At 45.0% G+C, this 15874-nt stretch overlaps 1 protein-coding gene across 3 annotated transcripts in view; it reads right to left on the bottom strand.

The window, feature by feature from the left end:
• The window catches only part of LOC142572637 (uncharacterized), a 120151-nt gene that overhangs the window by 23780 nt on the left and 80497 nt on the right, over positions 1–15874 (bottom strand). For all 3 annotated transcript variants that reach the window (XM_075681890.1, XM_075681892.1, XM_075681891.1), the window contains exons 16-21: positions 14192–14434; positions 13992–14109; positions 11902–12082; positions 9466–9624; positions 1739–1966; positions 605–713 (exon numbers count right to left, since the gene is read on the bottom strand). In XM_075681890.1, coding sequence (XP_075538005.1) covers positions 605–713; positions 1739–1966; positions 9466–9624; positions 11902–12082; positions 13992–14109; positions 14192–14434 — 1038 coding nt within the window. The remainder of the gene's footprint in view (positions 1–604; positions 714–1738; positions 1967–9465; positions 9625–11901; positions 12083–13991; positions 14110–14191; positions 14435–15874) is intronic.

Here is a 15874-nt window from a genome sequence, read left to right as displayed (position 1 = left end):
ACCATGCATAACTATTTCGAACGTGGTCTCGGAGATTATTGCTATAATCGTTCATGCTGCTATAGTCACACAATGAATATTGTTTGGCAGTGGTCAGCACGTAATAAAGCCCGAGTGCGCCTTGCTAAAAATATCCGGACACAAACTTCTTTTCGACCAACTTAAAATAGGCACCGGATCCTTGCACATCATCATGTTTCATTGCTCCTTGTATCTCACAGGCTCGCGTAGATGATATACTGTCTATTCACGATGGCCGTGAAACTCTGTGTCTCCATGAAATATTCTATGCCCCGCAAAACCACGTGCATTATCCTATAGCAATTCGAGGTCTAGTAATTAGTGTCACACTTCCAATAGAGTAAAGCAACCCTTGCCAAAGTCGGAACGCCGGCATTACAGATATCGAGGAGGATCACTTCATGCCGCAGTTATGTTTATAAAGCTTTAGTTGCGCTCAAGCAACCAAAGCATGCAGTAACGAGTCATGCGCTGGTTCAAGCCTTGGGTAATACTAAGAAATCGTAGTCATTTTTTAAGTAGTGACACAGAAATTTTCGAAATCTAGTCGCAGACAAAGAGGTACAAAGATGTGAAAACTTGCAGGTTGTTTCTCCATGCTTCGCTCCATTCCAGCCAAGAGAAGGATTTCAGCTAACAAAAGCGATAAGCATAAGTTTCGATGGATGGTATTCCTGATACCCTTTAGTTGCCTGAAACAGAAAAGTAAAACTTCCTTCAATGCATCAGTGAGAACCATATCGTACTTATGTAGTAACGCACAGCGTATTTTCAAACAACAAACGACAAACCAAGACAGCTGTCATCAAGCCCGTGCAATGCTCATGATTAGATTGAATGTTACATGCGGTAACGGAAAACACCATAACGTCTTGCAATACTTCTTAAGCTGCAAGAAATGAATGAAGGTGTGCGAAGCAAATGGCATCAGAACAGGCGTTGGCTGATGGCTTCTTCATTCCACTATTATATATTTTTTAAACCTTTGTCACCAAGGTCCCAGTACTTAATTGTTTATCTTTATTGTATGTCAATTAAACTGAAGAAATAGGTTTATAGAGTCCCTTTGTATGTGATCAGTGTAGACAAAGCCCTACAGTGGCTTCCTAGTAAACTCGTAAGGCGACAGAGCTGTGTTTAGCAACCCACTGATTGGCTTGATGGCGCATTTAATTTGACGTTACACTGGTGATCCGATCGACAAAATTCCCGAGCAGAGAGTTAGCATTTGGATCTGCGTTACGGTGAGGAGAAGCCAAATTAGGATATGGAACGTGATTTAACAACTTAATGATGACGAAGCATTATCGCGAAGCCGCTTCTGTTAATGGCACAATCTCAAACTGAATGCCACAATTGACCGGGGCTAATTATATATTCATGAAACCTATAGTTGCAGAAAAGGTGCAGGAAGTGTAGTCCCAATTAAACACTTTATAAGCTCATACAAGATTATCTTGTATCGTTATTTTATGAAACAACTTTCGCGACTTCTGGGAGCGGGAGCATTGACGACACTATGCACTTGCGTAGTCGATAGCGGTTAGATTATCTCCATAATGCGGGAAGATCCTAAAATAGCTGCGCTTTAAAAGCACACTTTAGTGAACATTTCCAGGCCACAATTACCATCCAACATATACGAACATGAACCCTGACTTGCTGCTAAAACTACTGTAGAGCAAAGCGATGTACCAAATAAAACGGCATGCTTCACCTGTACACGGTGAATATAACAATGCAGGTAACGAGGCAAACAATAGAGATGCCACATCCAATCTTTGTGATCCATTTTAGTGCGTCGATGTCGGTGCAGCTGAAGTTGTCTGCAGGATTCATGAGAACGGCAAATACGGTCAGATGATTGCATGAGCATACAATTTTCTCATTTGTGATGGCTGCCACTTCGCAACCACCTGTGCTCCATTTGCTCCTGCCGTTAGCACTGCAAGAAAGTCAGAAGAAACTATAAGTACATTGCTAGAGAAAATTATGCGTTACACCACGATTGTTGTACGTCACTCCAGGGCATGCGTGTGACCGTTATTGAGTCACCAGCCTTCAAGCGCTATGAGCGAAGAAAATTCTATTCTGAACAGCTAATCGCGGTGCTAGGAAGGTAACAGAAAAATAAGAACAGTCCGATCAAAATTATGCAGACCCCACGTAATGTGGGAAAATTTTAGGCGATGCGTTTTGCAGGTGTTGAGATGCCTACCCTCTTGAAATATAGCGCAGCGGGACGGCACAACAGAAAGGAAAACGAACACAGGCGCATGTTCGTCTTCCTTTCTGTTGTGCCGTACCGTTTCGATGTATTGTTACGTAGTAGTGACGGTGAAGAAAGCAGCGAAACTGAGAATGACGAAACTAACGTCTTATTGGGCAAACTTGTGCCCTCAAAAGCAGGCTACAATCAAAGAACGGCGACAGCGGCGAACACAGTCGGCGATCGTCGAAAATCTGATCAGCGGGCAAAGCGCGTCGACTTTTATACATCACTCATCGAAGGTTCCAGAGTAATCGCTGGTGCCCGTGTGTCTTCCAAAAAGTTCTACCCCATTCGCGTCGCGCATACGTGAAATCAGATTACACAAGACTCGGTGACAACCGACAGCGGATAGAACAATCGATAACATTAGAGAAGCTTCCGATACATGCAGGCGCGTCCTGCGCTGTGCGATAACATTTGTTAGGTGGTGAAACGTGGTCACCCGATAAAGATGCACACGTACACGTGTCCATATTTCAAGATGATCCTCATGTCAAAATATGAACTAGCGCAACATTCATCTCTTTTAAAATGCCTGCCCTCGTTTACTGCTATGCAAGATGTTACCACATGGCTGAATATGTCCGTGTAAGGCGGGAAATTATGTGTCCTGAGCAAGGACGTGTATGGTGACAACAGCAAGGCGACGGTGATGAGGACGACTTGACGACAATGGCGATGACAGGGTAATGACAGCGACGACGATGGTGTACTTTGTAAAGTGCGCGAGTGCTGTATAAGCAAAGTCTGTTAGGCATGCGAAGACGACGACGATGACGTGCGCTTGCACGAGTACTCTAAGAAAATTCGCCGACGAGAAAACATAGGTATTCGAAAGGAAGACTAAAAAAGTCACAGTTTCACCATAAAGGCGAATCACCAATGGCGATAGCAGATCAGTAGATATCTATACGAAGTAATGATAGTAGTTTTATCGGCCGTATAAACATATAAACATTCGCTAACTATATTAACAATGATAGAATGTGCAAGCGCAACTGAACGAGGACGTAGAAAGAAACAGACACTCCGATACAGCGCTCTCTCTGTGTGTATGTTTCTCCACCTCTCCCCCGGTGCCTTGCGCGCGGCGGAAGACGGCGCGCTACTTTCTCGCTTTCCTCCCTTGCACGCGCGAGATTGAGCCAACATCGTCGGCTCACCGTCGCACGCTTTCGCTCGCACATACAGCATACGGTGCTCCGTGACGATATCATCGCCTTTATAGGTAACATTACGGCGCCGCCGCCGCTGCCGATGACGGCGGAAATACGCCTGGAGTGTCCATATAATCGCTGTCGCAATAAAAGATAAATTGAGTCGGACGGAACGAGTTCGATAGTGCCCCGAGTACAAGAGTGAAGCCTCGTGACTTCTACTGGGCCAAGGTGACCTTCCGGAGCTGCAGACACCACGTTCTTCTGGTGGCAGAAAAGAAGGTGTCGAGTCACGTCAAGGAAATGGAGCCAGCACAGCGGGAGCAGGAGTGAGGACATGGGAATTCATGTCCTTGCTTTGAGACCCTTATCGAAAGAACGCTACGCATGGCTGTTCCCGATGGCATGGCTGGACCTGCTCCTGGATCCTTGAATTCCTAGTGTTGCCTGGGAGCCACCCCGATTATTATTCAACCCTGTCACGCTTCGCCACCACTTTGAGTGCGCTCTTTGTCTCCACACAATCGCACATCTATTCCGTCCGCTGCTCCAGCATATGCAAACTGTAGGCTACACCTGACTTTGGTCTTTTGCTTCAAGGCTTCTACTTGGTGTAATAATAATAATATTTGGGGTTTTACGTGCCAAAACCACTTTCTGATTATGAGGCACGCCGTAGTGGAGGACTCCGGAAATTTTGACCACCTGGGGTTCTTTAACGTGCACCTAAATCTAAGCACACGGGTGTTTTCGCATTTCGCCCCCATCGAAATGCGGCCGCCGTGGCCGGGATTCGATCCCGCGACCTCGTGCTCAGCACCTACTTGGTGTCTGGTGAGTTGTATACATGTGTGAAGTTTGTTCTCTTTGTGGTCTACATTCTTGAATTCAAGGTTTTACTTTTTGTAATGAAAGACATTGCTTTCATGTACTGATATTCGGCCTGAGCAGCGATTATTCCATTAAAAAAAAAAAAAAGGCTTCATCACAAACGGCATGATGATGCCTACGACGATTGCGTGACAAAAGTGGCAGCGAAGATGGCATGCTGACTGATTTATTATCCTCTAACTACGACACATTACCACATAGACTGTTACAACGTGGGCTTATCCTGAAGGCGGTGTTATGTCACACAGTGTATCGAATCTCTAACGGCAGCAGAGAAGGAAGCGGGAAATTTGCGCGTTCCCGCTTTCGTAAGCAAATTCTTGTGAGGCGACGTGGCGGAAGCTGCAGCCGTCTGAAATCGTCAGCTACCACGAAGGTAGGACATCCGTAAGGTTATGGCCAACTTGTACTATGCATGTGTCTGTTGTTTAAACAATAAAAATTCGTCTGTGGATAAATGGGTAGATCATCTGGCTATTGTGTTGGGGATGGCTGGTTCGAATCCCACTACATGGCACATTGGAGAAGCCCCAGACGAGATCAGAGAGACCAATGTGCAAAGTGACTGAGAGTTGGAAAGAATGCATCGCAATAAAATCTGCTACAGGACACTGTAACAAGTCTGGTTGTGGGTGGAAATTCCTCTACAAATACGAAAAACATTGCAAATGGTTGTGCACAAATGTGCAATAAAAATGTGAAAATTTCGGCGAAAGTTTGACTTGCACCCTATGCTGCTAGGTTTAACTGATATCTCAGGCACAAGTACAACAGCTAAGCAAGAGCATTTCAAGTCCGCCCTTAGGCTCATTTCTTGTAATCTTTTTTTTTCCTGTTGATTAGAACAGCGTGAATAGGCAAGACAAGCAATAGCAGGCGGCGACGAGAACGGACGGGACAAGAGGAAGCGTTGGCTGATGGGGTTAACATAAAATGACGCTCCTTGTAGCGAAAATAATGTTACCTGCCAAAATGTACGGATGGGCATGTTGGTAATCCATACTGAATAGAACAGCGCAAACGGCAAATGAAGAAGGACGAGTTAAGACGCAGCGCTGAAAGAATCATTATGATCATAATCGGCCATATTTATGTCCACTGTAGGACGAAGGCCTCACTCCGTGATCTCGAATTATCACTGTCATGCACTGACTGATTCCAAGTTGCGCCTGCAAATTTCCTAATTTCATTAACCCTCCTAATTTTCTGCGGTCGTCGGCCGGAGGCCGGAAGCCCCGGTAGCCAGTTGACAGTTGGAGGGGGGGATGTCATTTATGTCTGAAGACCCCCTTTTTCCGGCGTTTTGAATTAGCGTAAATGGTAAAGAATTCTCCGGTAACCAGTAGCCCTTGCTCATGTACCCAATGTACCAGATGCGTAGTGCCACAGAATTGTCGGCTGCAGCTTCATCAACACCCTACATAATAATTGCGCTATTGTGCGGGCTAAAAAACGTTAATTCGATAAGTGGTCACTAAACTACTCTTCATGTGCGGTGCGCTCGTGCGGTGCGAACGTGCGTTGCGCTCATGCTCGGAGCGGGCTTCGCTAAATGTACAGTCTGGCAAAGTGGCTCCTGGGTCCCTCTTCCGTTCAGTCCGCGTTGCGAAGGCGAACAAACACATCAACAAGAGAAGATCCCCCCTGTGGGCGCTGAACGAGGGCGCCCGGCGCTCGCGTTTACTTGCCAAGCGGGCCTCGAGAGCGACGGTGCGAAGTTCACAAGTCCGGCCGTCGTCCGACGGGAACGGGATTCTACGGATCGTCTTCAAACTCAGCGAAGGCGAAGTGTTTAATGGCGTGTAACGATTCGACAGGCTGTAGTCGCGGGCGCCGCAAGAGAGATGTTCGGCTTAATACTTTCCCTCTCGCGCTCGCTCCGAGAAGGCGCGGGGAAACCCGCCGTCATGCTCATTAGTGTATTAGTTTTAACGCGACCGCGTTAAGGTTCACGTGTCGCAGAAAATCCGGCGTTGGACGGCAAAAAGATTTTCGAACCACCCATACCCACGTCCTCCATGTGGTGCAAGAAAGTCACTGAACCATTGAATTTCTCAAGCTAAAGTATGTAGAAAAATTGTAAAGTACGATTTACACACTACCTACAGACATGATAGCGTCGGATCGCAATTTGAATATACGAAAATACATAACTCTGTTACGCGGAAATTCAAACAAACCGCCTTACCAGCGTTTCTACCATACATAGAGCGGCAACGGCGTCCGTTGCGTGCGTTGGCGCGTGAATATCTCGGAGGCCACGGAACGGCGCGCTCGTTTTCGTGAAAGATTTCGAGATGGCGCATGCCTCCGCCGCATCGCGGCCCACGTAAGAGGCCGCGTTTCTACCAGAAAGCCCGCCTTCGTGCATAGCGTTTGCTGCGAGGGTTTCCCAGTGAACATTACGGTTACATACGTTGCAGTTGCCGGGAAGCGTACGAAGCAGTCCGGTATCTTTGAATGCTATCACGTTCCCCTCTTCAAGGCCAAGCTTAAGCGTCCTCCAATTTTTTGTATCAGTCTAGCGGTGTTGAACAAAAGCACCGTCTTATAGTACTAGCTAACCGTCTCTTTATAATTTTGTTGTTGTCGTGTGACCATGTTTCAAACAGCGTCTAGTTTCAGCTGCACGGAATTTCATAAAGAAGGTGAATCTTGTAGGGACATTTCCCCATATTATATCAGGTTATGTGTCTTTGTGACCATTAGGAACCCGGTAGCATGCAGAATATATGGGAGATGATTAATGAGGATATCTTAAATAACTGGTTAATTAGCAATTATTGCAATTCAGGAATTAGCGACATAACAATTCAGGAATTGAAGACCCAAAGTCATATTGTTAACTCAACAAAAGCTTCTCTAACCAAAATCGTCTTGGGTGCTATAGCCTGCAGTACTTTGGCACTGCGCGCGACCCAGTACGGCAGTATCGAAAGAAATATGCAATTGTGCACCAGTGACGACGATCTCTCTATCCTCTCCATTGCGAGCGCAGACCAACAGTAACGCAAGCTTTCGCTGGCTCGGGCTTCATCGCAGCTTCCTCTTTATTTGCATGGTGACGCCAGGAACCGACGCGAAGCGTGCTCTATTCCGTTCCCTACCTTGTGGCGGTTCTTCAGCTTTATGGAGCAGAATGGAAGAGAACTTGTAATTGTCATCGCATTGGCGCCTGCGCAGCAGGGAAGCAGATGGCGTTTTCTAATAGGGTGGGGAGATCAGCGTCATTGACGCGCTATTTAATTTTCGTTTGGATTCAGGGCTGCCCACAGCCAAAATACTGCCCGCCGTAGTACTTATGACGATTTATGTGAAGTTGTTGTTGGGTAACATATGACTGTCGGGCTTCAATTGTTCAAATGCAATATTGCCTCTAAAATCGCAAATTAGAGCTTTATTAAAATATTTTTGTTATTAAGATCCATATTTTCCCTGATGCCGTATCTGTATTGGCTGCCAAGTCTGACAGCAGATGTGCAGATGTGCTTATCACAAGTTATCAGTACAGCAGCCTGTGTTATTTGGTGCAGAAAATAGAACAGCGTGTATAGCTGCTGCATTCGCAATCTCTGGCAACAAAAGCGAAGAGGGGAGGGGGACATGCGCGGTATCGAAAGTGGTTGTGCTGGTGCAGAAACATCACTCCGCTCGCCCTCCCCGGAAATTTTCTTTGTCTTCGCGTTCCTGACTACATCCGTGGGCGGGCAGGGGGGCGAGGGGTGCCAGACGACCTAGCTACGCCACTGCGTGCGAGAGGTTTCAGGAACGAGGCCGTTCGGCGACGATTCGCCAAACGATCGAGAACCTGAAACGAGCGTACAGATCTTTTCACAGTAACTCCAACCTTGTTCGACAGGTGGCGCAGCAAAGCGCCACCTGAGCTAAATACCCTTCCCTTCGTGCGGCGCTCTACTGCCGTGTCTGCTCGCCTGCTGGGCCCACTGGTCCGTATCCCGCTCAGCTATACCTCTCTGTTGCGGCTGGCGTTGGTGCGCGGCCGGCGACGGTGCGCGAATAGCGTTCAGCAGAACGAGGCACGTGGCCTGTCTTCATGTAGAGAGGCTAGAGGGCCGCAAGGAGTCTGAGCAAGGTTCCTTCAACTCTAATGTCGGTTTTGATGAGCCGTCCTCCAGTAATTGAAATGGTTGTCGCCGTTAACGCATTTCGAGGAATGATTAGGCAAATATAGAGTGCCTCAGCCTAAATACTTTGTATCGTACTTAAGCATGCCTTGCGTTGTTCTGTGATGGATAGTTGTGCGGCAGAAATTTGACAAAGAATGCCCTGCATAACTGCGGCATAGTGCCTCAGTTCTTTCAGACAAAAAATTTGAAAGCATCATATATACATGTTGACCTCGTCCCATCATGGGAGGTTTCTCATGAGAGGTCTCACATAAAAAAATTTAGTCAAGCTATTCCTTAAGGCAAACTTCACTTTGAACAAACAAACAAACAAACAAACAAACAAACAAACAAACAAACAAACAAACAAACAAACAAACAAACAAGCCTTTATATTTATACGGCACGGAAATGCGTGTTGAATGCGTAACCACCCCAAGCAGCATTTCTCAAATGTAATTTTGAGCATTTGATTACGGAGGCAAAGTATCTTTTGAATGGCGGCTTTCCGTAGCCTTGCGAGATTCTACAGGCGTGCTACTCCGGAGTCCCAAACAGAGATGCCATTAGCGTAAATTGATAACTTAAGCGTGCTTGGAAGGTGATCAAAGAGACCAATTAGCATTGTACAGAACAACATAGGGTTCAGCATGTCCCTGTAGGGGACGCCGGCGCAAGCGTATAGTTCAAGATATTAGGGCTGTAGTAAGCAGTCACAAATGCAACTCGCTTGCTCTCGGGCACGTAGGTGCATTTTTTATTTTTTCGCATTGAATCATGAGGCTACAAACACATAAACTGCCCAAAATAAGTTCCACGGAAAACCTCAGTTTGTTTTTATGATTGCGCGTACTGCTTGTAAAAAGGTCGCTCAACAAAAAAGTCTGTGAATGAGCGAATTTGCGTGCGAGTGAACGAGAGAAGGACGGAGCGAAGAAATGATAAATTTGAACTATTCCATGAGCTGCCACACATATTCAAGAACAGCAATACTCACTTAGATTCAATAAATGAGCACTTCGGAGTCAGGTCTTTTCCAATACTTTCGAGCGTGAAGGAAAGCATCACGTTGCCGTTTATATGCGAAGTCCGTTTGCCGTCCATCACCACAGAAGCAGTGACGAAAGACGTTGCCAGGATTGGAGAGTCGGCTGACCTGCATAGAGAACGTATATTACGACTGTTGCAGTCGGAGCAGACAGAGCGCTGCAGAGCATCTCAGAGGGCACGAGAGGTACACAACTTCCCATCAGTATGGGTCAGTTAAATCAGCAATAATGGCGCTGAACGTTCAACTTCGCAGAAGCCGGATGTCATCAAGACACGGAATCGAGAACCAGTCTCGACAAAAATTTGACATTCGGGGGTGCGAGGCAACATCAATGTTGTGAACGTCTGCAGTAAGTTTCACTGGCCACATATACGTTTTATACAATAGCTTACAATGGCGGAACGTAATTCTTTCTCTACTTACAGACGCTATGTCTACAATTGGTTTACGACCTCTGTTGAAGAACGTGAACTTCCTATATTGTTTGCGCATTCCGTTGCTCGCATGTTAGCCGCCTATATAGCAAAACACTTAACCTATATCTACGAGCACTCCACGTATCATTTACTGAGTCGGAATGCTTGTGCAAATAATCAAGAATACTCATGAGCAATCAATGGCAATATAGGCATGCTCTGTCGAGTCGCTTGTTGAATGAGGTATTGCATACAACACACGGATTCAAGTTCGCAGGAACCAATGTATTGCGCAAATGACAGAGCGTCGAAAAATGCTACAACTAGGCTCTCAAAACCCAGGTATAAGTAAAAGATGACAAAAAGCATCGACGGCTCGGCGTTTCTTGGCAAGTTTCGTTAGAAACGTAAGAAAAATTCTGAACCTAAGCATATGCCAAAATTTTCTCCATAATTTTTCTCTTCATTTCGCGTGTTTAAAGCACAGAGTGTTCGTTTATTTGCATTGTGGGATGGGGTAAATACGTTTATTTAGGTGTCAGAGCAAGTTGTTATAGAAGCATTACAGCATGTTCCTGCCTTGTGGGCAATGTAGTGTGCCAAACTTGCAGATGTTTTTACCTGCTACTGACGAACCTATAAAAATGCTTTTAAGATGTTAAATGCACTGTCGTAAAGAACGAAAAAAGTGCGAAGAATGCGGAGTAGCACAAGCGTGGCCCAAGACAACGACTGAAAGGACGGCATGAGGCACAAACCAGAGTTAATTAAAGAAATTATGGGGTTTTACGTGCCAATACCACTTTCTGATTATGAGGCACGCCGTAGTGGGGGGACTCCGGAAATTTAGACTACCTGGGGATCTTTAACGTGCACCTAAATCTAAGTACGCGGGTGTTTTCGCATTTCGCCCCCATCGAAATGCGGCCGCCATGGCCGGGATTTGATCCCGCGACGTCGTGCTTAGCGGCCCAACACCACAGCCACTAAGCAACCACGGCGGGTAGAGTTAATTTGAAAAGCCATGCAAGAATTTTACCGTGGGAATGAATAATGCCGTAAATAATCGAGTTTGATAATGCAGTGTAACCTTTATAATGTACCCTTTAAATCGCTCTGAGGAATAAGCTAACCCATATACTGAAATAAGATTTGACATTAATAGAATCTAAGTACTCAACATAAATTTTGGTAGGTTTCAAAGTTGAGGGAATATTTATCATATAAGCAGTATTATTATTAATGACAAAATACAAGGACCAGGGAAGTACAGGGCTCAGACCACTAAGGAGCTCATATGGACGCGCAGCCTTGAATGTAAGCACCTCTTCTTAACCATGCCATGTTACGCCTTGAGTAGCATGTAAACAGGCACTTGACACCCCCGTGTAACTTGATAAGGACGTGTGAAGACGAGCCAGGCTCCTCTCATCGAACAAAGCCAATGTCCATTGGTAGTTGTACACCAGAATGGGTCCACTTTGGCTTAAAGATGCATTAGATGACGTAAATGGCTTAAAGATGCTAAACGCGTCCAAGAATGTCTCTAGTTCTTTTATAAAGGACCACCTGTAGAAGAATTGAGGCTCCAATGATCCCTAACATAAATTATCTCTCATGTGCACTTCAGGGTCATTGTGTTTAGAGTTTACTGCCCGTCCTGGTGACTTTTCCTTTTTTATGCGTCTCCTAGTTTGCGCTAGTAGGCATTCTTCATGCGTGAACAGACTTACCCAGTGATAAGTCTTATTGAGCAATCAAACGATAACACCCATATTATTGCGCCTAAATTCTTTTTTCGCCTTGTTTTTGTTCAGTGTTAGGAAACCACTGAGCTACACGCGGTGACGTTGCGGTTTTAGTTGTCTAAACACAGGTTGTGCGACAAGGAAGCCATGGCAAAATTAAGCAAGATGGAAAATAGTGTTGGGCAAGTCGATTCATTGGTAAGTTGAGTACTACTTACCCTTTTGCCGATGCGCTGCCAAACATATTTTTCACGAGAGTGTTTTCAGAAAATATGATGTTAGCATTTTTTGTTCCTGTTGTCAAGAAGCCAGGAAACAGCTGTACAGTCGCGCCAGTGGGGGCGCTAAGATTGGTGCCTGCTTCCAAGACGTGGTCAGTCACTGCCTTTACCTTGATAGCTGCCATAGAAATGAAAGAAAAAGTACAATGCAAGTAAGACCAGCCAAGAAGTTTAAGCCGTAGACCGTAAAGCAGATCCCTCTTTACCACTTTGAAGATTCCACATACCCAATAGCTGTCAGTAAAACGACACTTTAAGAGGCAGGCCACTCTATATAATTCTTTTATTATATTAGTCTCATGCAGCCTTCGCCGAAATGAGGTGCCTTTCTAGCCTTCTTGAAGCCTTAAAGGTGCTAGGTAATTTTGCATATGTGACAATATTTTGCAAGCAATAAATAATAGCACAAAAGCCTATTCAGCTTAATTATATACGGCGCTCTGTTTTCTGCTCTATGCGGGCCTTCACGGAGCAGCTTGTTTTAGTCTAAATCCCGTACAATCAAGATAACAATTCTCACAAGTATCTTCAATGTCTGTGGTAGCGAAAACAATGAAAATTATTGCCCTCAATATCCTGAATTGTTTCTTGTTTGTCTTTACTCACTTCAGAACGCACAAAAGCTTTTCCCCAGAGGCTATCTGGATCTTGCGCACTGAAAATGCACCCTCCTCAAAAGTCCCTAAAATGTGTTGTGCCGTACGTAACTATTTAGACACGGAGAGAATTTCGCAAGGTAATCTTTTCCACAAAAATTACGTATTTGATTGCTACGTTAAAAGTGCTACGTTAGATTAAAAATGACTGTACTCCCAAGCCGCCGCATCCCCCGTCAACCCGCATTCGACGCCAAATATAGGCTCCCATTCATCGTGATCTTGCAAAGCCAGCCCCGTATACTTTTTGTCAGGTTGAACAAGTATGCTGCCGAGAATTCTTTTAGTGTTGGCTTTCTTGAGGCTTGATTTTTTGCCCCTCTTTATTTTGCGGATAGTGGCCTCAGGGTGAATGCTAGGTTCAGTGCTCACATCTTTTACACCGTGTACTGAGTATGCAGAGTGCTTGTAGCACAAATTATAAAGCGTCATCACTGCCGTGAAGCTTCAACTTTACGAAACCTCTTCAGACACGAAGTTGAGGTCACCTGCTCAATTTAGGACTCTGACCAGGTGGCATTTACAAACCTTTTAGAATCCGTCCTGCATCACAGGACCAGGTTCTCTAACTATGGTCGTTATTCTAATATTTCCTGAATGAAACTAACGTTTGACTTACAAGAACTCACTTTTCTGTATTGTTTTCGTCTTCCTCCTCCGGATGACGAGCTCATTAGTCGCCCAACTTCCAATTTTGTGACAGTTATTAAATATAAACTGTGTGCCTCCCTTGATGCGGAAACGTCGCTACATCTTTTTATTACGAAAGACACGAAGTGTAAGATAAGTTTACCCTTGCTAAATATTCCGCAGCCCTCCTGTGGGGTAGGGATCTTAATCAAACTCCATGAACTATACTGAAGCTCGCGTTATAGCACATTTTGTGCGAACATTTATTATGGGCCTGTGCGTGTGTTATTTCTTCTCTGCAATCTGCAGTCGTAGTGTAATACGCCTGCAGTCTAGGCCTGTAGCAGGCCGAACATTTTCTTTTTACCGTTAAACCTTTTCTTGCTCGCCTTGCACCTAAATTTCGTTCATTTAGTCTAAGCTACGATACCAGCGATCGTAATGGCAACCTTTTTCAAGCATCTGACGAAGAAGCTATATTCACTTGGATATCAAAGCTGCCACCTCGAGTCAACTATGAGGTGGACCTATTGAAACCCCACACGTTGCCTCATTAACGCCTGCTTCGGGAACAGATTTCCTTTCGTGATTTCGCTTATTGTTGGATTACTGTTATTATTAATTAGCCTTAACATTTGCCATTTACCTTAACTTACTACCACCAGAAATAAAGAAAGAAACAGTAAATTAAAAGTGCTCTGACGTCTTCCTTTACAGATCTACAAATTACTAAGAACTTACTGATATTTCCGCTTCCGAGTGTTGTTTCATTTAAGAGTGGAGCATGGAATCCGATCATCTTGATCACAATATCTTCAACTCTGTTGATAAGGCTGGCCGCCGTGTCAAGCCGGTCCTCCTGAAGTGCAAAGGTTCCATCATACTTTTGTTGATAGGAGCCCCATGATATACGACAGAAACAGCACGTGCAGAAGGCTTACCTTCGATATATTGCCCCAAACATGTTTGTTTTGCATGGCATGGCTGGCAAGATCAACAACAGTTGTGGCCAGCTGCCGTGTCTCACTGACCCGTTCCCTCTCGCTCAAGTTCATCAGGTAACTGTCGAAACTTTGCAGAACTGTTTCGAAACAGGAAGATATGGCCTTGATGTCTCCAGGATTTCTGACCTTTCCGTTTAGCTCCTGTAAAATCTGGGTCACTTCGGTGATGTTCGCGCTGTTCTGCGTAAAGAAGTAAAAAAAAATGATGTTTATCATACTCCTTGATTACATGTATAACATAATACGGTGAGATGTGTGTTTCTAGATATGGCCGTGTCTGGATCTGAAAATTACGAACGAACATTATCCATACATTCCCGCACACTCAGAACTTTTACCTATCTTGGTTTTCATGTACAAGATTTGCCAGGGAACACCAACCATGTCTTAAGAATATTCATATGATCAACGAGAAATATGAACAGCACAGTTTATCTTCAGCCACTTTGCGGAACTCATAATATTACTGTTATGTATAATTAATTTATTGGACAGTTATAATCAAATAATTTAACCAGCATCATATTCTTCAGTATCCGTTTTTACCTGAATGTGTTGAAATGATCAAGTTCTACATCAGTGTAGAAAACACCAAATAAAGTTTTTTTTCATCATCCCTTTTCATTCCGCGCGGCCAGAAAGCGTGCCAAAGCAAACGCAATAAATAAAAGTTCTACGGTGCCCACATTGAACACTGCGGCATTGGCGTGCTTAACGCCCTGAAAATGAATGAACCCCCCCCCCCCCCCCCCCCAATTTTGTGTGGCCGTTTTCCCTGATGGTATCCCCTTGGTAGTTGTCCGAAATTTCTGTGATAACGAGCATCATATGCAGTTATTAACATGCGGGCCATTAGGCATAGCGCAAAGTATCTCAAGTGCTGATTTAGTTTTCTGGTTATTTCTACCGCTGTGCAGAATAAAACAATGACTTTTTCGATGTTATCCGACTGTTGTATATCATGAGAAAATGCCAAGCCCAAACCAATTAAAACTCTGATTACGTCGACCAGCGAACCAAAGCCAGTTTTGCAGAATGGATGCTTTTGTGACCTCGCATGTTGTGGCTACAGGGCTGCGGAGTAACTGCTTGGCTGTTTGCACTATTGCCCAGAGTGACGAAACGCTGCCAGCGTAGCCTCGCCACGCCTGCTCACTCCGCGATCGCTTAAGAAACCCTCTCATACAAAGCGCAAACAGCACGAGCCGTACGCAATCTGTCTAGTTGTGACGTCATATACGTAGGATGAACAGAAATGCAAACAGAGCCCCGTTATGCTATGTTTGCATTGGTATCGTCAGCTTACGCACATACTTGGATTTGCATACATCCTTAGAGAGAAATCTGGCGCCGCAGCTGTTTAACCATCGCGGAAATTATGTGTACCCCTTTTATTCTTTCAACGACTTAGCATGGCGTCGTTCAGAAAGCACAATCCTACCTTTCTTTGTTTGGGGGGCGGGGGGGGGGGGTTAAGCTATGTTCTGTGCTACAACAGCACAACGCTTCCTCCTTTTAGCCGCTAAGCGTTTTACTGTTATAACAAATTCATTTCGTCCCGTAATTTTCAGTGCCGAAGTCTCGGCACTACTACGCTTCCGAGTATGCCTGTTGCAAAAT

The sequence above is a fragment of the Dermacentor variabilis genome, chromosome 2, assembly GCF_050947875.1.
Source record: "Dermacentor variabilis isolate Ectoservices chromosome 2, ASM5094787v1, whole genome shotgun sequence".
Taxonomy (NCBI): domain Eukaryota; kingdom Metazoa; phylum Arthropoda; class Arachnida; order Ixodida; family Ixodidae; genus Dermacentor; species Dermacentor variabilis.
This window is presented reverse-complemented; position numbering and strand designations above follow the sequence as displayed.